This window comes from Theropithecus gelada, chromosome 11 (genome assembly GCF_003255815.1).
Source record: "Theropithecus gelada isolate Dixy chromosome 11, Tgel_1.0, whole genome shotgun sequence".
Classification (NCBI taxonomy): Eukaryota; Metazoa; Chordata; class Mammalia; order Primates; family Cercopithecidae; genus Theropithecus; species Theropithecus gelada.
The window spans coordinates 16,703,246-16,729,651 of record NC_037679.1 but is presented as its reverse complement, the minus strand read 5'-3'; the positions used below and the strand labels follow the sequence as shown (position 1 = coordinate 16,729,651).

Sequence of the window (26,406 nt, the reverse complement as noted above, 5' to 3'; positions counted from 1 at the left end):
GGTGAAACCCCGTCTCTATTAAGAAATACAAAAAACTAGCCGGGCGAGGTGGCGGGCGCCTGTAGTCCCAGCTACTCGGGAGGCTGAGGCCGGAGAATGGCGTGAACCCGGGAGGCGGAGCTTGCAGTGAGCTGAGATCCGGCCACTGCACTCCAGCCTGGGCGACAGAGCGAGACTCCGTCTCAAAAAAAAAAAAAAAAAAAGTTAAAGTGACATACAGGAATCGGAAGTGAGGTACAGAAACAGTGAGATTGGTTATAGCTCTGTGTTTGCCTTATTTGAACGCAGTTTGAACACTCAACAGTCTATGAGTGGTTGAAGTATGGCTGTTGGGATTGACCAACACTCGGCTATTGTTATGGGTGCATACTATTAAGTTAGGTTTTCAATTTTATCTGACTATTAAGCTAAGTTACAGTTCATCCACAAGGTCTCAAATAGGGAAGTACGGAGTCCTTCTCAGGCCATATTTAGTTTGCTTTAACAATTCTCCCATTTTGGTCATTTTCTCAATTTTGAGAGATTGACCAAAACCTTAGTCATTGATGTTACTATCACTGTTGTAACTGTACTTTAAACCTTTGGTATTTAACAAACCTTTCAAAATCAAGCTCTAGATTATCATGCTAAATCAGCCAACATTAAGATTGCTTTGAAACCCACTGGGAAACAGTAGAACAGTGGGTTTTGCAAGGAGAGAATAAGCACTGAGCAGAGGGTATCTCCTTACGTTGGAACATCTATTTACAGGAGAAAAACAAAACCTGATCTTTTCTAGGATCTATGTGTTTTCTTAAAGCCTTAGTTTGATTATGTCACATTTAGCACAAGTGACTCCATTTTAGTTTCATTTGGTTTGTTAGGGCCTAGTGCATGAGCTCAGTCCAAAATAATGGCCTCCCATAATTTTGTTTTAAAAAATTCCCCTTTTCTGGCCAGGTTCTCACTTAGGTGAGAGTGCGACCAAAACTTAGGGCCTTAGCACCACTCTCAGTTACCATCGTTTTAGGTTTCCAGTCTCAGCGTGTCATTCATACGTTATGGTATCCTCATGGTTGCACATTTCTTTCAGCTTTTGTCATTCCAGTTGAAGAGAGACCATTTGACATTCTAGAGATGGCTGCATGCAAAACATTTAAAACCTTTAAGAGAATACAGCACACCAGGGAGACTGTTAGTATGACTATGAGGAGGATAATACCAAGAGTTTGGAGTATGCTCCTTACCCAGGGTCCCCATAAACCAAACCACCTAAAATTAAATAGATTAAAGAATGAACTAGCTAGAGTCTACTCACTTGACTAAGTGGTTTTTTCGTTAATCCCCTACAACTGAATTTTTATAATTTACACTTGATATATTTCTCCATAGGCCACAAATGTCAGCAGCTGCACAGGTACTTTTCTGTTTAACCAATTCTATTATTTAGCATAACTTTCACAAGAGAATTTAAAGTCTGTTGTATAACAACAGACTTTAAAGTAGAATTTGCTGTAGAGCCTATTATGAGGGAGACATTTCTAATTATTGCCTCTTTTATTCTAAGCCATGGAAAAAGGACCGAACAAATGATGTCCTTCTAGAAGAGTGAAGGCCTCCTGTCAATGTTCTCTTTAATCCATGATGTGGGTTAAGAGGAGTTTTGACTGATTTTGAGGCAACGTATGTATCACTAAAGTTTCTCACCTACACTAGGCCTTCATCTTTTGTCTATTAAAGTTATTCATGTATAAGGCTGGCTGCAAAATCCTTCACAAAGAAAAGCATACCCTATAAGAGCACATAATGGACCCCCTTTTCATTTCTATTGTTCATAGAGGCATAAACAAAGAAAACATATTCAAAGATAAGAGTCTCATGATAATAGAAGTTTTGATCTGTGATCTTTCAGAAAAGCTGTTCACATCAAGGATGCCATCTTCTTCTGGGGAGAAACTTTCCTGATTAGTTTTACCTTAAGGGTTCCAAGAGGTGTACAGTTCCAGGAGTGTGAGGGACCCTTCTCAGTTGTGAGATTATAAACCCAAGGTTCCAGGCTCCAAAGTTTTTCTGTAGTGTGGATGGCAAGGACGGTCTTTCTCTGATGTTCTCAGAAGATCAAGTCTTCGGGTTCTAGACTGAAGGGATTGTCCTCAGTGACCCATAAAAAACTTTCTTTACCTGGTAAAATAGACTGTAGCATAATAATCTACTGCTATAACATCAGCCCTCTTGCACGGAAAAGCTTTTATACACCAGAAAACATGCATTGAAAATGACAATTGAATGAAATTCCTTTATAAATGCTTAAATGGCCCATCAGGTAGCCAAATGTACCTGAGGCTTTAATTGTCCTCCCGAACCAAACATTGGTTTTAAACTATTTCTGCAATTTGTAAGTCACCACATCAATATATTCAATTTGGATTATTTTATATTTTCCATGACCAGTCATGGAATGAAGAACCTTTAACAGCAACAGCTTTAAGGATTTAGGAAGGACAAGGCAGCTGTCCCGGTTCTTCATGAGATCATGCTTAACATTAGACATATGTCCTCTTGAATACCAGTTGTTTTCCAATTTAGGTGCATAGCACTGATAACTAATGGGTTATCATAGATAATTTGACTGAGACCATGGAGTTCATTCAAATTGTATATTTAAACAATTTTAATGTTGGCTGATTTAGCATGATAATCTAGAGTTTGATTTTGAAAGATTTGTTAAATACCAAAGGTTTAAAACATTGGATATTACAAAATAGAATCTCAGGTTACCATAAGTTACTCATTTAGCCAAAACGATAACTCAAAATTTTTTTAGGCCAGGCATCGTGGCTCATGCCTGTAATCAAGCCACTTTGGGGAGGCCCACCACTTTGGATCATTTGAGGTCAGGAGTTGAAGACCAGCCTGGCCAACATGGTGAAACTCTGCCTGTACTAAAAATACAAAAATTAGCCATGCATGGTGGTGGGTGCCTGTAGCCCCAGCTACTCGGCAGGCTGAGGCAGGAGAATCACTTGAACCTGGGAGGTGGAGGTTGGAGTGAACCAAGACCACATCACTGCACTGCAATGAGACTCTGTCTCAAAAAAAAATTTTTTTGAGGAAAAAACATTATTCTGATAAAGAAGAGACTCAGCTTTCCCAACAAGACCCAATGAAGATGGAGATAGCATGAGGACAACTGATTCTGTCTCCTTTCTTTCCTTTCCCCCACTTTTTCCTTTTGTAGTTTACCTAAAAGGTAAACAAAAACCTTTCACTGTCTTTTAATATTACGTAAAGTCATTTTTTTTTTTTTTTTTGAGATGGAGTCTCGCTCTGTCACCCAGGCTGGAGTGCAGTGGCTGGATCTCAGCTTACTGCAAGCTCTGCCTCCTGGGTTTACACCATTCTTCTGCCTCAGCTTCCCGAGTAGCTGGGACTACAGGTGCCCGCCACCTCACCTGGCTAGTTTTTTGTATTTTTTGGTAGAGACGGGGTTTCACCGTGTTAGCCAGGATGGTCTCGATCTCCTGACCTCGTGATCCGCCCATCTCAGCCTCCCAAAGTGCTGGGATTACAGGCTTGAGACACCGTGACTGGCCATAAAATCATTTTTAAAGTAGAAAATCAAATTTTATGTTTCCATTAGTGTATTTTTAATGTTAAAGCTAGTTTTAATAACATTTTATAAATCTATTCAGTTTTAATTAGTTTGACCATAAGGTAAGATTTATATAAACATTTTATAATGCTTTACAATATTTTTTTTCTCAGAGCAGAACAATGTTCTAAGCAAACTCTGTTGTGCTTCTATTCCAATGTCCAATTTATGGGGGAAAAAACTAAATAATGCCAGTTTAACTTTAGCCAATATGTTCACACATAAAATCTCTTATAATTAATTTTTATAAACCTTTCACAACTTGTTCAAACCTTTAGCTTTATTTAACTTAAAACAATCCTTTAGCCGGGCGCGGTGGCTCACGCCTGTAATCCCAGCACTTTGGGAGGCCGAGGCGGGCGGATCACGAGGTCAGGAGATCGAGACCATCCTGGCTAACACGGTGAAACCCCGTCTCTACTAAAAATGCAAAAAATTAGCCGGGCGAGGCGGCGGGCGCCTGTAGTCCCAGCTACTCGGGAGGCTGAGGCAGGAGAATGGCGTGAACCCAGGAGGCGGAGCTTGCAGTGAGCTGAGATCGCGCCACTGCACTCCAGCCTGGGCGACTAAGCGAGACTCTGTCTCAAAAAAAAAAAAAAACCATCCTTTAACTCTCTAACCTAGGCAAAAATTTACATTCCCATACTTTCTTATAATCTCTTGCAAAAACACATTTTATTCTCTTACACATCTTGTATGTACACTTATTTTTTCAGTAGTCTCAATTACATGTTACAATGTTAACTCTTAGTGACTTTTACTTTTGGTGAAAACCTTGGTAAGTAAGGGATTTTAATTACATATTAGGTGTGGAGCCTAGGACCCAGAGAGAAATGCAAATAAAGTCTGACTCTTTCCAGTGTCTAACTCCATGTGTCCCAGACCTTACCTAGCTGTAAAGCAGGCAAGCTGTACAGTTGAGTCATAGCAGCATTTTATGAAGCATTTAGGAGGCCTAATCATCTTTAAATTGTACAACATTTTTGGCATAAATTTCTTTTCTTAAATTCTTTCACGACTTACACAGACCATGTACAACATGTTTAGACTTTATGACTTGCCATAAACATCCCTCTTTTAAACAACCAGTCCTTTTACTTTAGGACAAGAATTTACCACACAACATCCTTTTTTATATAAAATCTCTTTTCTTTATAACCTTCTTTGCATAGCTAGAGGGCATGGCTGATTCCATACATCCCCATGCCTTATTTAGAATTTAATGTCTTCAAAATAAATTGAACAGTTTTCAAAAGTCAAAGCAGTTTATGACCTTAAAGCCTTTAGCAAACCTAATATCTGACCTGCATAATTTAGACTAAATGTTTTTATCAATAATCTTTAAAACTATTTTTATTTGCCAAAGATTACTGAAGTTACATGAACTAGAAGGCATTACTGTTTTTATTTTGCTTTGTGTGTGTGTGTGTGTGTGTGTGTGAATTTGTTTTTATTGGGGAACGGGGCACAGGTTGGGAGATGTCACCTTGGGCTATCGTATGCCCCACCTCCCAGAGAATGTCCGTTTGCATTCTAATCTTCCTGGGATGCTTTATGGAACTCTTTCTTCTTCTTGGAGCTGCTCTTGCCAGCTGCCTCTTCAGGCCCACTGCTGACTGGCTCCTCTTTGGAGAATTTCCTCTTTTTCTTGGAGCCACTTCTGTGGCCTGCCTCTTCGGGGTCATTAACTGTTTCCTCCTTGGGTGAAGACTTCTTCCTCTTGGGAAGACTGGTGCTGCCAGCGGTCTCTTCAAGATCACTACTCATCAACTCCTCCTTGGAAAAAGATTTCTTTTTCTTGGGTTTGGAGAAAGAGATAGATGGGTCTTCCATTCCATTCTCATGAGGAACCTCCTGGGGCTTCTGCTTTTTCTTCTTTTTGGGTTTTTCACTCGTCTCCTCACACTCCTCTGGAGTACTACTGCTGTTTTCTGAAGATGTGAGGGCAAGTGCAACCAGCTGTTTCTTTTCCTTCTTTAAGCATTTCTTCTCCTGTTTCTCCAGCTTCCTAGTCATCTCAGCAGCTGCTTCCTCTGCCTGAACCATTTCTTCCTTCATGACATCCAGATTCTTTCATGGTATCTCTCCAGTCTCATAGAAGGACAGTCGCTCTTCAACTTGTTCTCAAAGCCTCTCCCCAAATACACTCGTGGGCACCTCAGAGAAGCAATCAATTCGTGAGGCAATACTGCATTTGTTTGCCAGGTATTGGGAGATGTGGCCTTTGTTCTTGGCAGCTGCTCGGCCAATGAAGGTGGAGTGGAAAATGAGTCCATATTTTGGTGTGTTACCCCTTGTCTTCAGGGCTCTGGAGACTTGGTCCCTTTGCTGGGCCCTGGGAATCACTCAGACACCAGGACTAGCTATTTTGCTTTTAAGAGTTTATTTTTGTTTAAGCCAACTAATTAAAGCTCTTTTATATAAACATTACACACAACACATATGTAGTTACACAGAAAGACAGACAGACAGAAGATTACTACAGTAGTTGTAAGATTTTTCATTTGCCAGTTTTTAAGTTTCTTAATTGGTTATTGGCTTTAGGGTGGAGCCCTTGGAAAAACAGGGCCAGGAAAGAGGTTGAATATCCACTTTTAATTAAGATGACTTTTAATCATAGCACTTTTTAATGAAATCCATTTAAAATTTCTTATTACCTAATTTTAGCCAGGCTAAATGGCCAGTATTTCTGGCTTTTGAAATTTACCAGAGGTAACCTCCCAAGTGCTCAGAGAAAGGAAAATTTGTTTGAGGCAGAGTCTCGCTCTGTCACTTGGCTGCAGTGCAGTGGCACGCTCTTGGCTCACTGCAACCTCTGCCTCCTGGATTCAAGCGATTCTCCTGCCTCAGCTTCCCGAGTAGCTGGGACTATTGGTGTGTGCCACCATGCCCAGCTAATTTTTGTGTGTTTTTTTGTTTTTTTTTTTTTTTGAGACAGAGTCTCACTCTGTCACCCAGGCTGGAGTGCAGTGGTGCGATCGCAGCTCACTGCAAGCTCCGCCTCCTGGGTTCACGCCATTCTCCTGCCTCAGCCTCCTGAGTAGCTGGGACTACAGGAGCCCGCTACCACGCCCGGCTAATTTTTTTTCTATTTTTAGTAGAGACGGGGTTTCACCATGTTAGCCAGGATGGTCTCGATCTCCTGACCTTGTGATCCACCCGTCTCAGCCTACCAAAGTGCTGGGATTACAGGCGTGAGCCACTGCACCCGGCTACTTTTTGTATTTTTAGTAGAGACAAGGTTTCACCATGTTGGCCAGGATGGTCTCAAACTCCTGACCTCATGATCAACCCACCTTGGCCTCCCAAAGTGCTGGGATTACAGGCATGAGCCACTGCACTTGACCAGAGAAAGGACAATTTAAGATAGTCCATGGAGGAGAAGAGACTAGACAAGGTTATGCAGATATTAAACCAGAAAGGACTTACTTCCTAAACAGGGAATCAAACCTGCACTGCCAGTGTGAAATGCCAAAAACACTAGCTACTGAGCTACAGCACAGGGTAGTCTCTGTTAGCCTTCCCCGAAGAAGTCTAGAGTAGTTAATTTTGAGCTTGCAGAACCTTTTAACTACTCAAGATAATTTTTAGAGCAACCTATGACATAAACCCTAAAATCCCTGTTCCCTGGAAGGCAGAGACCAAGAGGAAGTACTGCCACGTGGTTACAAGGTCAAGCACCCAAGGACATAAAACAAGATGGAGACCCCATTCAGTTGTTTGTTTGTTTCAGGGACATGCAGGAAAGTTTGTTATTAACCAGTTTGCTGGGTCATCTTGGGCAGCGAGTTTATGGGATCCTAAGCCCATGTTTTATTCTAAGGTACTCCTCGACACAGAAAAACAAATTCATAGCACAAATACATCAGTTTGAGACTGGCCTCAGAATTTTTTTTTTTGCATTAATCACATCTTTACAGAAGAGTAAACAGTGACTTTTACCATTCATTCAACTGTTTGCACAGAGAGAAACCAGAAATCTGACTGGTAAGAAATTCTTACCCTTGGCTGGATACAGTAGCTCATGCCTGTAATCTCAGCACTTTGGGAGGTTGAGGTGGGCAGATCATGAGGTCAGGAGTTCAAGACCAGCCTGGCCAACATAGTGAAACCCCGTCTCTACCACAAATACAAAAATTAGCCGGGTGTGGTGGCACATGCCTGTACTACTCCCAGCTACTCAGGGGGCTGAGGCAGGAGAATCACTTGAACCTGGGAGGCAGAGGTTGCAGTGAGCCGAGATCGTGCCACTGCTCTCGTGACAAAGCAAGACTTCAACTCAAAAAAAAAAAAAAAGAAAAAAGAAATTCTTACCCTTTTACCAGCATGCCAGGCTTCTGGGTTCCCTTTCCTTTGCCCCAGCGACCCAGCTTGCACATCATCACACTGGGGGCCAAGCTTCATCATAAAGGAAAATTATCTTTTTTGGTTCTGACCAGAGTAAAATACATGTAATAAAACACAGACATTGGTCACTCTGCTTAGCACCCAATATCAAACGGGCAAGGCTTAAATTTGCTCACATGGGCCCTTTCATCTCTAATCCAACCTCCGACTATGAGTTTCAACACGTGTTCTCTGGGCAAAATGTTTGTCCTGAGTAACAGAAAAGATAAAAAAAGGAAAGGAGAGAGAAAGAGAGAGAGATTGAGAGAGAGAGAGAAAAAAAAAAAAAAAAAAAAAGCATTGTCTATGGCAGGGTGGGGAAGGCGAAATACTCAGGGAGCCCAGAGAAAGACCCACACTGAAAAGCTCAGGTGGCTGCAGCTGCTGTCATGAAGGGATTTATTTTTTTTCCAGCAGTCCCGTCAGCTCTCAACTTTCCCCTTTTGGGGAAGAAAAAAGCTCCCCATGTCCCACGATCCTCTATATGCCTAATCCTGTCACTCACAGTTGTCAGCAAAGAGTGCAAAGCAGATTATTCCAAAGGGAATAGCAGTTGACATCCTGTGGTGCCAAATTTGTTCTCAACCAAAAGGGACTTTATTGAGAGCTTTTTTTTTTTTTTTTTTTTTTTTTTTAAATACAATCTCACTCTGTTGCCAAGCTGGAGTGCAGTGGCGTGATCTTGGCTGCGATCTCGGCTTACCGCAACCTCCGACTCCCTGGTTCAAGCAATCCTGCTGCCTCAGGCTCCTAAGTAGCTGGAATTATAGGCACATGCCACCACGCCCAGCTAATTTTTGTATTTTTAGTAGAGACAGGGTTTCACCATGTTGGCCAGGATGGTCTGGATCGCCTAACCTGGTGATCTGCCCACCTCAGCCTCCTAAAGTGCTGAGAATACAGACGTGAGCCACTGCTCCTGGCCAAGAGCCTTCATTTTAAAATGCATTGCTGTTCATTCAGAACGTTCCACTGTAAGTTATCTTTAGCAAGATTTTGCTGTTTCTGTAAGACTTCGCTGCCTCGCAGGCCTAAAGTATAAGCTAGAAGGAACTCAGTTTTCCACAAATTAAGGATCACATTTTTATCAAAAATATTGGCTTTACTCTCAAGTTCTCTTGATCAACTTAGCCAATAATTTTTCCTACCTAAGCATGCAAGAGAAATGAAACAAAAGGGTAGAACACAAAAATCCCTGTGAAGTTTCCAAAGCCAAATTTTATAATCCCTGAAATGTTACTGCTTACTACCAGTTCCTTTCTGACCCATTCAGATGTAAGACACCTCTAACTGGATCCAAGCCAGTTCATTACTGGATCAAATCCATTCCTGGACCCAGTCCAGTTTCTGTTGCGACTCCAAACCCAGTTTGAATCAGATATTTGCTCAAAGAAACTTGGAGAGCTCACAACACAAATCTGTGGAACTCTGAAATCCAAGAGGAAGCTTACTCACGATCCCCAGCCACTCTGAGAGATCAATGGACACAAGTGGGTCCTGCAGTCACCTTGCGTGTTCACTTGGTGCTCCTGGGGATCACTAGAAGCTCCACTTCAGATCCCGCTTCTGACACCATCTGATAAAAGAAAAACTTCAGTCAAATTAAATTTAAAGGAGTTTAATTGAGCAATGAAGGATTCACAAATCAGGCAGCCCCCAGTATCACAGCAGATTCACAGAGACTCCAGGGGTGCCTCATGGTCAGAACAAATTTATAGACAAAAAGTTAAAGTGATGTACAGGAATTGGAAGGGAGGCACAGAAACAGTGAGACTGGTTACAGCTCTGCATTTGCCTTATTTACACAGTTTGAACACTGAGCAGTCTATGAGTGGTTGAAGTATGGCCACTGAGATTGGCCAACACTCAGCTATTGTTACAGGTGCATACTATTAAGTAAGGTTTTCAATTTTGTCTGATTATTAAGCTAAGTTACAGCTCAAGCAGAAGGACTCCAATATAGAAGTATGGAGACCTTCTCAGGTCATATTTAGTTTGCTTTAACAGCCCTAAGCAGTTCCCAGGTTGACTTTTCCCTTTAGCTTAGTGATTTTGGGGGCCCCTGAGATTTATTTTCCTTTTACATTTCCCCCCTTTTCTTTTTAAAAATCTTTTCTAGAAAGCATTTTAGGGCCGGGCGCGGTGGCTCAAGCCTGTAATCCCAGCACTTTGGGAGGCCGAGACGGGCGGATCATGAGGTCAGGAGATCGAGACCATCCTGGCTAACACAGTGAAACCCCGTCTCTACTAAAAATACAAAAAATTAGCCGGGCGTGGTGGTGGCGCCTGTAGTCCCAGCTACTCGGGAGGCTGAGGCAGGAGAATGGCGGGAACCCGGGAGGCGGAGCTTGCAGTGAGCCGAGATCACGCCACTGCACTCCAGCCTGGGCGACAGAGCGAGACTCCGCCTCAAAAAAAAAAAAAAAAAAAAAAAAAAAAGAAAGCATTTTAAAAGAAAATGAGTCTCTGGTTTGAGGTTTTGTTTGATCTCTCATGGCTAGGATGGTTTATTCCTAGACAGGTAGGTCCTGAGCTATTAGGAAAGTTCATTTTTAGCAGGGTGTGAAGTCTTATGTCCTATAAAGAGAAAATAGCGGGAGGAAGGAAGAAAACAACAACAAACAAAGAAACAATCCTGGAAAATCAATATAGGCCACATTACTCTGAAGTCCATACATCAGTAGGCAGATATGAAAGTGCCTTATGTATGTAAATAAGTTACTATTATTTTCTTCTGAAGTTTAAGTTGTCTAGCTTCAGTTTACAGGGTTTTATGAAAATGCAGCTTAGTTTTTGGTGACTCCAAATTATAAAAAATGGGGAAAAAAGAAGGAAAAAAATTGAAAACATTATTTTGCAGGCTTATAGCCAAGAAAAATTTGTCCAAATTGTAGGAAATAATAAAAATTGAAAAATATTAGGTAAGACTAGAATCTAACAACAGATTACTGTAGTTTTTGAAACATATTTTTTTCTCTCTCCGGTTTCCCATTTTTACTAAAGACAAATCATGGCAGGACTGGTTTGCTTTATTATACTTGTCCTGATTATTTGTATACAATGCAATCAATTATTTTTTTACATAGCCTTTTAAATTGGCTTTGATGGAACTTTGTTCCATAGAAGGAATTTCAGATAAGACGTTTTTAAAGCCAAGCCCAGCCATAGATTTGTACCATCAAATACCTATGAGTTAGGTGAATTCCTCTACTCTTGAGGTTTTAAGACAAACTTAGGGCTCCTGAGCCTGTCAGAAAGTGGCATTCTTTACTTACCACAGGTCAGGAACCCTGTACAGGGACTGTGTTGACAAAGGTGTGAGGCCTGTATTTCCAAGGGACTTTTATTGGCTCCATAAATCAAGTTTGATTCCTTAAAGGAAAGCACACAATTCCAGTCAAAGCCTTGGTAAAATAACCAGTTTCTTTAACTGTGACATGTTACAAATGAAAACAGATTCTTATTGCACTTATGCAAATAACTGTATTGTCATAAGTTAAGAATACTCACAAATAGTTTCTAAATTCTGTAGAAATCAGGTAGAAAGAAATGAATATGCTCCAAATTGTGTTCACAGGAGTGTATTTTACTCAACCATTAAAAGCTGTAAATAGCTTAAAAGTTTTCTTGACTCTGAAAAATGAAACAAAAGATCAGCAATGTTTTAGCAAAAAGTTTAAAAGATCACTTCAGACTTCTATTATTTTAGTCCATGTAGTTAATTTCTCTTCTGCTTGATATTCATAAATATTTCAGCTCTCCATGAGTCCTGAAAGTTATTCCTCTATTCTGATGTCACAATCACCAAAGTTATCAGAAACCTGCATTCAAAAGCACCTGTTAGAGTTTTATAGTTGATTATAAAACCACCTTCTAAAGACAATTGTTCATAGATGACAAAAAGTTTTAGGGCAATCATAGCCAAAGACAAGGAAATTTGTTACCTCTGTGGCACACAATAATTTAACATAACAATTATAATTATTGCTGATAATGTACATTAAGCTATCAGAATTATAGGAGTTTCCCATAATTTAGGGACACATGCTAATAACATATTTATACAAATACAGCCTAAGGAAAACCAAACAATATTTTATATCTGACAATATTTCCTGTACAATTTTACACCAAATAAGCAAAATATGTCAGTTTTGGACTTTAGGGAACCTAATATCTTAAAGGATTAATTAGGTGAGAAAATATATAATTTATAATTACTTTTTTTGTGATATGGAGTCTTGCCCTGTTGCCCAGGCTGGAGTGCAGTGGCATGATCTTGGCTCACTGCAACCTCCACCTAGCAGGTTCAAGCAATTCTCTTGCTGCAGCTTCCAGAGTAGCTGTGACTACAGGCATGCGCCACCACACCCAGCTAATTTTTGTATTTTTTTAGTAGAGACCAGGTTTCACCATGTTGGCCAGTCTAGTCTCGAACTCCTGACCTCAGGTGATCCACCCACCTTGGCCTCCCAAAGTGCTGGGATTACAGACGTGAGCCACCATGCCTGGCCATAATTTATAATTTGATTTGGAAAGTTTGTTCAATATCAAAAGTTTAAAACACCTGATATCACAAAGTACCATTACAGATCACTATAAAATAAGTAATTTCATTTAACCAAAGTAATATCTCAAGGATTAAAAAAAAAAAGGTAAAACCTTCATTCTTTGAGAGAGGAGACTTAATTTTCCAAACAATAAGCCCTAATAAAAACAGCATGAAGCCAATTAAATTTGTTTTTCAAAATTTTATGAACAATCTATAAAATTTTAATCTTTACCATAAAATATAACTTCCATAAGACTTTTATAATCTTTATTCAGGAGCTGGTTAACACCTCGAGAAAATCTTGTTAATCTGACACAGGGGCCTATATGCTGGTCTTGCATTAGTGTGCCTTTGACATTGATGATTAATTTATAGAGAAACTGAACTCATTTTATCTCTTAAAATTGGCCTTTACAATCTCACATGTCTACCTCTTCCACAATAGTCCCTAGGCCTTGAGGAGTTGAATAACTTTAATTTCTGGCCCTGTGTCTCAGAAATGCAGTTTATTTTGATTGGCATCTTCAACTGGGACTGAAGATGGGGTTTTAATTGCTGTCAGTGTTTAAAATTCAGCAGGACTTGGCATCCTTTTTAGACCTAGGAGTCAAAGCCCTGTAACACAGTGTCACCAGTACTTTAAAAGCAGAAACAGAGAGACACACAGATGTAATAACCTTAATTTTTTAAAAAAAATTTTATCTGTTTTTTTCTTAAGCAAACTAAAACTTAACAATAATATGATAACTTGATCATATAAAAGCTTTTTAAGGTCAGGTGCGGTGGCTCACACCTGTAATCACAACACTTTGGGAGGCCAAGGCAGGCAGATCACCTGAGGTCAGAAGTTCGAGATCAGCCTGACCAGTATGGAGGAACCCCGTCTCTACTAAAAATACATTAGCTGGACATGGTGGCACATGTCTGTAATCCTAGCTACTCGGGAAGCTGAGGCAGGAGAATCGCTTGAACCCAGGATGCAAAGGTTGTGGTGAGCCAAGATTGTGCTATTGCGCTCCTGCCTAGTCAATAAGAACAAAACTCCATCTCAAAAAAAAAAAAAGATTTTAAAAATAAATCCTCTCATTGTGACTTGGACCATTCACGACATGCTTGGACTTTCTGGTTTGGCCTGAACATCCTTCTTTCTTTTTTTTTTTTTTNTTTTTTTTTTTTTTTTTTTTTTTTTTTTTTTTTTGAGACAGAGTCTCACTCTGCCGCCCAGGCTGGAGTACAGTGGCCGGATCTCAGCTCACTGCAAGCTCCGCCTCCCGGGTTTACGCCATTCTCCTGCCTCAGCCTCCGGAGTAGCTGGGACTACAGGCGCCCACCACCTCGCCTGGCTAGTTTTTTGTATTTTTAGTAGAGACGGGGTTTCACCATGTTAGCCAGGATGGTCTCGATCTCCTGACCTCGTGATCCGCCCGTCTTGGCCTCCCAAAGTGCTGGGATTACAGGCTTGAGCCACCGCGCCCGGCCACGTCCTTCTTTCTTAAACAACCAGTTATTTTACTCTAGGACCAAATTTACCATACAAGATTCTTTCTCATATGAAAGTATTTCTTTTTCAGCTTTCTTACCAATAAAAAACACTTCATTTTTATCATTTATTTTACATTTCTCTTATTTCTGGGTTCCTTTTCCCTTGTTTTACACATGACCTTTAAATAAGCCTTGAATTAGATGAAACTTGTTCACATTTTTTAAAAGAACACCCTTTTTTAAAAAGAATATCTCCTTACAAATATATTTTTATTGGAAAATACCCAAATAATGACATATCTATTATGTAATTTAATATAATTTAGCTTCTAAATTATGACGTTTGTCCACAAGTATGTATCCCATTACAATTACCAAATTATTTTATTTTAATTGTTTTCTGTTTGTTTGTTTGTTTTTGAGATAGAGTCTCGCTTTGTCACCCACGCTGGAGTGTAGTGACATGATATTGGCTCACTGCAACCTCCGCCTCCTGGGTTCAAGCAATTCTTCTGCATCAGCTTCCTAAGTAGCCGGGATTACAGACATTTGCCGCCACACCCGGTTAATTTTTTTTGTATTTTTAGTAGAGGTGGAGTTTTGCCATGTTGGCCAGTGTGGTCTCAAATTCCTGACCTCAAGTGATTCACCTGTCTTGGCCTCCCAGGGTGCTGGGATTACAGGTATGAGACACCATGCCCAGCCTAATTGTTTACCTATATTGTTCATGAAAACTGCAATAGTCATTGTTTAAAGTTATGGAACCACCACTGCAAAATTATAACTGAGACAGTGAAATGATTCGACCTAACTGACTCCATCTTGCTTCTAACCTCCAAACTGTCCCTGTTCATTCCTGGACTTTGGGAGGAACTTAGCTTATAGTTTAGCTTTGAAACAAAGAAAATAGCAGTTCTTTGCCAAAACAAACCTCATTACTAGCTGTGGACTAGACGGCCTAAAGCCACAAGATTAGAAGTTATGGTAATTTTATTAAATAATTCAAGATGTAGCTATTTTCATTAAACCAATATCAATGCCTTATTTATTAAAGACTATAAAAGCAAAGTTTTATTCTGTCTTGGGCTGGGTTTATAATTTTGTAAGCTCTATGACAAATTTTGACAACTTATAGTATTTGGCAGGGATAAGTATGAAATTGCTTGATTAAGAAATGCAAACAAAAATGTATGCTGGCAATTCTTAAGACATTTCTAATATTATTTTACCAATAATCTTAAAGCTAGTTTATTTATTAAAGATTTTACTTAAGTTCTGTAAACTTGAAAAAGCATTTGACTAGTCTTTTCTTTTTTCTTGATAAAGCATGTAATTCAAGCGCTTTTACTCTTTAAGTCAATTAATTAGAGCTCTTTTATACATTTTCAGTAGTGAAACATTATGTACACAACACATAAATACATAGACATATTAGGCATGCCTATCAAGGTACATCTAATAGATTCAAAAAACTCTTTTTTTCCCCCTATCTTAGACTTTCAGATTCTTTTTTTTTTTTTTTTTTTTTTTTTTTTTTGAGACTGAGTCTGGCTCTGTCGCCCAGGCTGGAGTGCAGTGGCCGGATCTCAGCTCACTGCAAGCTCCACCTCCCGGGTTTACGCCATTCTCCTGCCTCAGCCTCCGGAGTAGCTGGGACCACAGGCGCCCGCCACCTCGCCCGGCTAGTTTTTTGTATTTTTTAGTAGAGACGGGGTTTCACCGTGTTAGCCAGGATGGTCTCGATCTCCTGACCTTGTGATCCGCCCGTCTCAGCCTCCCAAAGTGCTGGGATTACAGGCTTGAGCCACCGCGCCCGGCTAGACTTTCAGATTCTTGATAGCCTGCTTCACAACCCTAGGCAGTTGGTAAGCAAAACAGACTTAAATTTGCACATTAAAGGAAATAACCCAGGTGAAAATTAAATAGCAAAATTTACATCATAAGATACAGAGAGAGCCGGGCAAAGTGGCTCATGCCTGTAATCCCAGCACTTTGGGAGGCTGAGGCAGGTGGATCACCTGAGGTCAGGAGTTCAAGACCAGCCTGACCAACGTGGTGAAACTCCATCTCTACTAAAAATATAAACAATTCTATCCTGGCTAACATGGTGAAACCCCGTCTCTACTAAAAATACAAAAAACTAGCCAGGCGTGGTAGCGGGTGCCTGTAGTCCCAGCTACTTGGGAGGCTGAGGCGGGAGAATGGCGTGAACCCGGGAGGCGGAGCTTGCAGTGAGCTGAGATCACGCCACTGCACTCCAGCCTGGGAGACACAGCGAGACTCCATCTCAAAAAAAAAAAATATATATATATATATATAAAAAATTAGCCAGGCATGGTGGTGGGCACTCGTAATCCCAGTTACTTGGGAGGCTGAGGCAGGAGAATCACTTGAAACCAGGAGGCAGAGGTTGCAGCAAGCCGAGATCACGCCATTGCACTGCAACCTGGGTGGCAAGAGCAAAACTCTGTCTCAAAAAAAAAAAAAAAAAACAACCAATCAGGCGCAGTGATTCATGCCTGTAATTCCAGCACTTTGGGAGGCTGAGGTGGGTGGATCATGAGGTCAGGAGATCGAGACCATGCTGGCTAACATGGTGAAACCCTGTCTCTACTAAAAATACAAAAAATTAGCCGGGCATAGTGGCCGGCTCCTGTAGTCCCAGCTACTCGGGAGGCTGAGGCAGGAGAATGGCGTGAACCTGGGAGGTGGAGCTTGCAGTGAGCCAAGATTGTGCCACTGCACTCCAACGTGGGCAACAGAGCAAAACTCTGTCTCTAAAAAACAAACAGACAAACAAACAAACATGAAGGCCTTTTAAATACAAACACACACATGCTCTCATATACACATACATCTTGGATGTTAGCTTTTAATTAAGCTGACTTTAACCATTAAGCTGCTTTAATTTTTTTTTTTTTTTTTTTTAGGCCAGGCACGGTGGCTCACACCTGTATTCCCAGCACTTTGGGAGCCTGAGGCTGGCAGATTACGAGGTCAGGAGATCAAGACCATCCTGGCTAATGTGGTAAAACCCCATCTCTACTAAAAATACAAAAAAGTAGCCAGACGTGGCGGCACACACCTGTAGTCTCAGCTACTTGGGAGGCTGAGGCAAGAGAATCGTTTGAACTTAGGAGGTGGAGGTTGCAGTGAGCCGAGATTACACCACTGAGCTCCAGATTACACCACTGGGCAACAGAACGAGACTCCGTCTCAAAAAAAAAAAAAAAAAAAAATTTAAATCTCATTACTGAAGCAGCCTCATTGTCTGGGGTGATACATAAGGTTCATTGTCTCACAGCCACGAAGATCAAGGACACAAACACACAAGAGTGAGGTTAACAGTGGAAGGTTAGGGCCGAGCATGGTGGCTCATGTCTGTAATTCCAGCGCTTTGGGAGGCCAAGGTGGGTGGATGACCTGAGGTCAGGAGTTTGAGACCAGCCTGGCCAACCAGGGTTTAGAGGAAACCCTGCTTCCTCTAAAAATACAAAAATTAGCTGGCTGTGGTGGCAGACGCCTATAATCCCAGCTACTTGGGAGGTTGAGGCAGGAGAATCGCTTGAACCCAGGAGGCGGAAGTTCCAGTGAGCCAAGATCGCACCATTGCACTCCAGCCTGGGCTACAAGAACTAAACTCTATCTCAAAAAAAGAAAAAAGCCAGGCGTGGCGGCTCACACCTGTGATCCCAGCACTCTGGGAGGCTGAGGCAGGTAGATCACCTGAGATCAAGAGTTTGAGAACAGCCTGGTCAACATGGTGAAACCCCATCTCTACTAAAAATACAAAAATTAGCCAGCCATAGTGGCAGGCCCCTGTAATCCCAGCTACTTGGGAGGCTGAGGCAGGAGAATCACTTGAACCCAGGAGGCAGAGGTTTCAGTGAGCCAAGATCGCACCACTGCACTCCAGCCTGGGCGACAGAGGGGGACTCCGTCTCAAAAAAAAAAAAAAAAAAAAAAACAAAACAAAACAAAAAAAAGCTGTTCCTCCAGCCGGAGCTTTTATTCCTCGGACACACATTGACGGTCTGCAAATGGGATGCTGATATTGAGAGGAAAAGGCAGAAACGATTTCTGCTCTCTAGATTGTCTCAGACTTGTGAAGAGAGAAAAACTGTCCCAAAGGACAAGGAAAACCCACCCCAGAGAGGATGTGCAAGAACCTGAATATGAAAATGCACTGAAGGCACACAGGAGGACAAAGAGCAGTGCCAGTGCCTCCTAGGTGGTCACTGAGGACTTTACTGAACAGGGTGGGTGTCCCGAGGGATAGAATGGCCTGCCGTGACACTTAGAAAGGTCTGTGTTGGAGTCAGCACTGCCTCTTCCTGAGTTTGTTACCTTGATAAGGCTTGTCCGCTTATTTGAGTTTCAGTTTTTCATTGACTGTAAGATACATGTTGTCAGTACAGCTTGAAAGACAAAGGTACTATTTCCAAAGTAGCAAGGTAAAATGACGTATTTTATTTGCTAAAAGTTCATATTTATTTCTTCCCCAGAGTGAGTGTAGTAAGTTTTAAAGGTCAGTTCTTTTCAAGGGTAATTTCAAATGGAATTGTAACACTCAACTTTGTCAATGCTACTAGTGAAATAAAAGTGTGATAGATAAATTGATGATTTACAAAGATTCACCAAAATGTCAGTTCCCCTCTTGTAGCATGGTGAAGAATTTATGACAGTGGACACATCTGTATCCTCTTATCTGGATATCTGAGGGGTTTTTTGGTGTTGTTTTATGGTTTTTTTGGAGACACTGTCTTGCTCTGTAGTCCGGCTGGAGTGCAGTGGCACCATCTCTACTTACTGCAACCTCTGCCTCCCGGGTTCAAGTGATTCTCCTGTGTCAGCCTCCCGAGTGGGATTATAGGCACCCACCATCACACATATCTAATTTTTGTATTTTTAGTAAACATGGGGTTTTAGGCCTGGCGCGGTGGCTTATGCCTGTAATCCCAGCACTTTGGGAGGCCAAGGTGGGCCGATCACGAGGTCAGGAGTTCCAGAGCAGCCTGGCCAACATGGTGAAAAACTGTCTCTACCACAAATACAAAAAAATTAGCTGAGTCTGGTGGCAGGCACCTGTAATCCTAGCTACTCGGGAGGCTGAGGCAAGAGAATTGCTTGAACCCGGGAGGTGAAGTTTGCAGTGAGCCAACATCTTGCCACTGCATCCGAGCCCAAGCGACAATGCAAGACTCCGTCTCAAAAAACAAACAAACAAACAAACAGCAAAAAGGCCGGGTTTTGCCATGTTGGCCAGGCTGGTCTCAACCTCCTGACATCAGGTGATTGCCCGCCTCAGCCTCCCAAGGTGCTGGGATTACAGGCGTGGGGCAGCACACCCGGCCTACTCTATTTTCTTTTAATTCCCTAAATTTTAACATGTTTGAGTTTGTCTGTTCCTTTATCACTGTTTTCTTACATAAAAGAAATTCTGCCTAATCCTTCGTAAAAAAAAAAAATCTTCCTGTGACTTCTGAAAGTGTTCTGGTTTTATCTTTCATCTTTGAATATATAATACATTGATTATGGTTCATGGAATAGAGAAGAATGCAATGTATTTTCCCAAGTAGATGCCAGCCTGGTTTGCCTCATATTTTAAAGTGTATGTGATTTCTTTTTCTATTCTACGGTGCCTACTCTATCATTCATCAACTTTCCACATAAATGCTGGGTCATTAAGACTTTTCTTCCCGTTGGTCTGCTTGCTCATCTCTCTGCTAATACTGAGCTGTCCTGAGTATTTTCGTTTGAAAATCTTAGAAGTATGTTAGACAAGCCATCACTCTTTTTTTAGATGACGAAAAAGCATTAGTCATTTGTCATTTTTACTACACATGAAAAAGTAATTTTTCCTGCCTAAAAACAACCTGATTTGGGAATTTATGTGATTTCATAGGAATAGCATCTGGAAGTGGTGACATTAATGTCATTTTAAAATGCCTTGACATTGTGCAATAGAAATTTTAAAAATTATTGTATTAGTATTGTTAAATATCAATTATTGGTTTATTTACTACTCAATTAAATTTAATAATCCTACTCTCTCTTGGTATAATCACATGGAATGGGCTCAACTCCCCAGTTAATAAGTGACAGCACATGTAAAATATTGTCTACCAGGGAAACTCATTGAACACTTCGTGTTCAGACTGTGTTTTGGTGTCTGGCTTCCTAAGCATCACTGTAGTGAAAATAATAGACCTTCGGCAGAAAAAGTTTTGGTAAATATATTGCATAAGCCATTTAAATGCAGTGAGTCATTCTTATTACTTGGGTTGGTGGAATCCCTTTCAAAATGTAAGTTACTAATACAAACAAAGATGGAACTTTGTGAGCAGGCATTTTTAAGAATAAGTAGTCTCAGGACTGATAATATTAACTCCCTTATGCACATCAGGTAGGACTTTATTATGACAGATACTAGAAATGTACAAAGTGAAGTTAAAAGGTAACTCCCAGCGGCACATCTTACTCCCTGGATTCTCTAATGAGATGGGTGTTTCTACTTTGCTGTTGCCTTTTTGAATAGTTCAATTCTAGCACTAGTACTGCTGTGTGGGAGGGAGTATGTGTGAACCGAGTAAGAGTTGTGACAATCAAGTCATAGAATAAATGCTTGGAAATTTTAGAATTATGTAAACAGCTTTTGGATTGAGTATAGATTCCCAGTGCTGTCAGTCTCACCCGTCCTTCTATCCACAAGTGTGGAATGTTCTAGGACTCCATGGGTTTTGAAGATGTGGCTGTGAACTTTACCCAGAAGGAATGGATTTTGATAGATTCTTCTCAAAGAACCTCTACAGAGAAGTGATGCAGGAAACCTGCAGGAACCTGGCTTCTGTAGGTAAGAATGACAACACATTTCACTTAATTACAGAAGTATTTCCCTATCATCAGTGCTATTTGTGATTTGGAATGTGGCAAGGGAATGATTTGGTGAAGAAATTAGGCATGGGCACTGTGTACAATGAAAATGAAATCTAGGCCGGGCGCGGTGGCTCAAGCCTGTAATCCCAGCACTTTGGGAGGCCGAGACGGGCGGATCACGAGGTCAGGAGTTCGAGACCATCCTGGCTAACACGGTGAAACCCCGTCTCTACTAAAAAATACAAAAAACTAGCCGGGCGAGGTGGCGGGCGCCTGTAGTCCCGGCTACTCGGGAGGCTGAGGCAGGAGAATGGCGTAAAAACCCGGGAGGCGGAGCTTGCAGTGAGCTGAGATCCGGCCACTGCACTCCAGCCTGGGCGACACAGCGAGACTCCGTCTCAAAAAAAAAAAAAATAAAAAATAAAAGGTTCAAAAACAGGCAAAACATCTATAGTGTTGGAAGACAGAATAATAGTTGTCTTTTGGGACCAGGTGCAGTGGCTCACACCTGTAATCTCAGCACTTTGGGAGGACGAGGCGGGTGGATCACGAGGTTGGGAGTTTCGAGACTGGCCTGGCCAACATGGTGAAACCCCTTCTCTACTAAAATACTAAAAATTAGCCAGGCATGGTGGTGTGCGCCCATAATCCCAGATACTTAGGAGGCTGAGGTAGAAATATCACTTGAAACCGGGAGGCAGAGGTTGCAGTGAGCCGAGATTGCGCCATTGCACTCCAGCTTGGACAACAAAAGTGAAACTCCGCCTCAAAAAAAAAAAAGTTATCTTTTGGGAGAAGGAAAGAGGATAGTGATTGGAAAAGGGTATGTGCAAGGGGGCTTCTAGGGAGTTGACGGTGGTGTTCTGTTTCTTTTTTTTTTTTTTTGAGACGGAGTCTCGCTCTGTCACCCAGGCTGGACTGCAGTGGCCGGATCTCAGCTCACTGCAAGCTCCGCCTCCCGGGTTCACGCCATTCTCCGGCCTCAGCCTCCCGAGTAGCTGGGACTACAGGCGCCGGCCACCTCGCCCGGCTAGTTTTTTGTATTTCTTAATAGAGACGGGGTTTCACCGTGTTAGCCAGGATGGTCTCGATCTCCTGACCTCGTGATCCGCCCGTCTCGGCCTCCCAAAGTGCTGGGATTACAGGCTTGAGCCACCGCGCCCGGCCTATTTTTTTTTTTTTTTAATGTAATTCCCTTGGGTGTCAAATGTAAATTCTGGTTCTAGGCTGTGGAGACAGACTTGACACCACTCAACATGAAGGGATGCAGTGGGGAGAGAGGGAAACCTACAACTCCAAAGTGGACTGGCATATTTAGCATCCATTACAATCTTTTCCTAATGAAACTGACTCTGCTGGAGTACAAAAAAACTGCATTTTCTGAGCTCCCTCTGAGTTAGCGTTCCTTGTGTCAATCATGTGCACACTTGAGAAATCTGAATTGGGATAAGGCTTATATGGGAAAACACCGGAGGACCTTGAGTGGAAGGTGTCTACTTTTCTAATATAAATTGTGGCAGAGGCATTGGGGTTCCTCAGCTAGCAGTAGCTTCCCGGTTTTGAAAGCTTGCTGCACCGGGCATGGTGGCTCATGCCTGTAGTCCCAGCACTTTGGGAGGCCAAAGCAGGTGGATCATTTGAGGTCAGGAGTTCAAGACCAGCCTGGCCAACATGGTGAAACCCCGTCTCTACTAAAAATACAAAAATTAACCGGACATGGTGGCAGGTGCCTGTAATCCCAGCTACTTGGGAGGCTGAGGCAGGAGAATGACTTGAACCCAGGAAGAGAAGGTTGCAGTGAGCCGAGATCATGCCACTGCACTCCAGCCTGGGCAACAGAGTGAGACTCCATATTAAAAAAAGAGAGAGAGAGAGAGAGCTTGCTGCAGTTGTGACCCCAGTTTTGCTGATACCAACAGAGTTGTGTGATTCTGGAGGCAGGGAGTGGTTTCTAGAAGTTCTGCCTAAAGCAGTGCTTCTCCATTGAGTTTCTTTCAGTGTCTAGGGAAGGGCAAGTCTTTGTTGCACAGGCTTGTTCTGTTCATCGTAGGACATTTAGCTCAGTTGACACCTGCCCACCAGTTGCTGGCAGCTGGCCCAGCTATTATGACAACCCAAAATGGCCCCACATATTTCCAAAAGCCTAGGGAAGCACTATCACCCATGGCATAAAAAATAAAAAAGCTCCCAAATCACATTGTAAGCCCCTTAATGCCAAGAAATAAACCCCTGTCATCTACAATGTTTCTGTCATCTACAATGAACCCTAACAAGGATACACACATGTGCAAGAAATTCACATACAAAAAACAAGCTAGCAAACTGAAATTTCAAAGCTCTTCATGAAAATTAACATCATGAAAGATAAAAAGCTTAATAAGCAAGAGAATTTATTCTAGAGTAAATGGAAATAATAGGCCAACTTGAAAAAAAATTTTAAATATAGTCATCCCTCATTTCTCAATTGTCTGCAGAGGATTGGTTCCAAGACTCTTGTAGGTACCAAAATCCCAGAATACTTAAGTTCCTTACATGATATGGTATATTTTTTATATACGATCTGTGTACATACTCTCCTATACTTTAAATCACCTCTAGTTTCTTTATACCTAACACAATGTAAATGCTGTGCAAATTGTTGTTATACTTTAAAATTTGTATTATTTTAATTGTTATATTGTTATTTTTTTCCAAATATTTTTGATCAGCAGGTGGCAGAACTGCACTAGGTGAACCCAGAGAGCCCACTGTAAGTATGTTTAATATCCTCAAAGATGAGAAAACAAAAAGACAAGACAACTAAATACACTAAGTAAGAAATCAGCTGGGCATGTTGGTGAGCACCTGTAGTTCCACTGCTTGGAGGCCGAGGCGGGCTTGAGTCCAGGAGGCGGAGGCTTCAGTGAGCCAAGATCACACCACTGCCCCTCAGCCTGGACAACAGAGACTCAAATCTAAAAAAAAAAAAAAAAAAAGTATTAATGTCTACAAAACGTGAGAAAAAGAGAGAGAATTAAAATCAGTATTTCGATATTCAGCTGAGGCTAAATATTACCATCATAGAATGAAATGCTGAGATATAGGAACTAATATGAAGTTCTATTAGAAAGTTTTATTATTAATATTTCATTATGAAAAAACTTTAGTTGTCATTTTTAGAAAGTGTGACAGTTATGTGCTAAAACAATTTCTCAGTAATGTCACCAAATTATTAGACACTCACTTTCTTGTTTGTTTTCAAGATGGAGTCTCACTCTTGTCACCCAGGCTGGAGTGCAATGGCATGATCTCGGCTCACTGCAACCTCCACCTCCTGGGTTCAAGCCGTTCTCCTGCCTCAGCCTCTGGAGTAGCTGGGATTACACGCGCCCGCCACCATGGCCAGCTAATTTTTGTATTTTTAGTAGAGACTGGGCTTCACCATGTTGGCCAGGCTGGTCTCGAACTCCTGAGCTCAGATGATCCGCCCGCCTCTGCCTCTCAAAGCACTGAGATCATAGGCGTAAGCCACCGCACCCGGCCAACACTCGCTTTCAACTAAAGTAAATAAAGGAGTGATTTTTTTCTTTTTAGTTTTTAATTTGAAATAATTTCAAACTTAGATATTTAAAGAATACAGAGCACTCCCACATATCATTTATTCAGCTTCACCAATTTTTCACATTTGGTCACATTTTATCATTTTCTCTCTATACATAATTTTATATAATTTATAATAAAATAATGTAATTAATAATTATTAAATTAACAATAAAATATAAATTATACATTATATATACCACATATATATTATGTAAATGTGTCACATACCTATTCCTATTATTTATTTTTTCTGAACAATTTGAGAGTAGATTACAGACATCCTTCCACTTTACCCTTTAACACTTTAGGTCATATACTCTAAGAACAGGGATATTTTATTGTATACCCACAGTTATCAGCTTTGGGAAATTTAATATTTGCCATTTATCTTTTAACAAAGATAAAACAACTTTTATCTAATCAACTTTCCATATTCCAATTTGTTTTTTTAGAAAACAGAAAAGATAGGTTCTTGCTCTGTTACCCAAACTGGAGTGCAGTGGTGCAATCACAGCTCACTGCAGTCTCAAACTCCTGGGCTCAAGCAATCCTCCCACCTCAGCCTCATGAGTAGCTGGTACTACAGCCACGTGCCACCACACCCGGCTAATTTTTTTTTTTATGTTTTTGTAGCCCAGCTAGGTGGCTCACACCTGTGATCCCAAAACTTTAGGAGGCCCAGGCAGAAGGATTGCTTGAGGCTAGAAGTTGGAGACCAACCTGGGCAGTATAGCAAGACTCCATTTCTACAAAAAATAAAAATAAAAATAAATTTCTGTAGAGATGAAATCTCATTATATTGCCCAGGCTGGTCTCAAAGGCCTGGTCTCAAGCAATCCTCCTACTTTGGCCTCCCAAAGTGCTGAGATTACGGGGATGAACCACCTCACCTGGCCCAAATCTTTTAAACAGTCCCCCAAAATGTCTGTTATATCACTTTTTTTTTTTTTTTTTTTTTTTTTTTTTTTTTTTTTGAGACGGAGTCTTGCTCTGTCGCCCAGGCTGGAGTGCAGTGGCCGGATCTCAGCTCACTGCAAGCTCCGCCTCCCGGGTTCACGCCATTCTCCTGCCTCAGCCTCCCGAGTAGCTGGGACTACAGGCGCCCGCCACCGAGCCCGGCTAGTTTTTTGTATTTTTTAGTAGAGACGGGGTTTCACCGTGTCAGGCAGGATGGTCTCGATCTCCTGACCTCGTGATCCGCCCGTCTCGGCCTCCCAAAGTGCTGGGATTACAGGCTTGAGCCACCGCGCCCGGCCTGTTATATCACTTTTAATCTAGGATCGCATATTGCATTGAGTCGTCATGTCTCTTTAGTCTCCTTTAATCCAGAGCGGTTCTTCATTCTTTGTCTTTCAAGACCGACATTTTAAAAAATACTAGCCACTTTCTTTTTTTTTTTTTTTTTTAAGACAGAGTCTCAGTCTGTCACCCAGACTGGAGTGCAGTGGCCAAATCTTGGCTCCCTGCAACCTTTGCCTCCCAAGTTCCAGTGATGCTCATGCCTCAGCCTCCCAAGTAGCTGGGACTACAGGTGGGAGCCACCATGCCCGGCTTATGCCCAGTTAATTTTTGTATTAAGTTTCTTTTACTTTTTTTTTCCTTGTGACAGGGTCTCACTCTGTCACCCAGGCTGAAGTGCAGTGGTGCAATCTTGGCTCACTGCAACGTCCATCTCTGGGTTCCAGGGTTCAAGCCATTCTCCTGCCTCAGCCTCCAGAGTAGCTGGGATTACAGGCACGCACCACTATGCCCGGCTAATTTTTGTATTTTTGGTAGAAACAGAGTTTCACCATGTTGGCCGGACTGGTCTCTAACTCCTGACCTCAAGTGATCTACCCACCTCGGCCTCCCAGAATGCTAGGGTTACAGGCATGAGCCACCGTGCCCAGCCTAAGTT

The 26,406-nt window shown here is 41.6% G+C and overlaps 1 protein-coding gene across 1 annotated transcript; it reads right to left on the bottom strand.

Annotated features, from left to right (window-relative positions):
- Nucleotides 1-5,074: 5,074 nt before the first annotated feature.
- LOC112635184 (nucleolar protein 56-like) lies at nucleotides 5,075-5,989 on the bottom strand. Its single transcript, XM_025403153.1, has one exon. It carries the CDS (start codon nucleotides 5,687-5,689, stop codon nucleotides 5,165-5,167), a length of 525 nt encoding a protein of 174 aa, XP_025258938.1. The 5' UTR covers nucleotides 5,690-5,989; the 3' UTR covers nucleotides 5,075-5,164.
- Nucleotides 5,990-26,406: the final 20,417 nt, after the last annotated feature.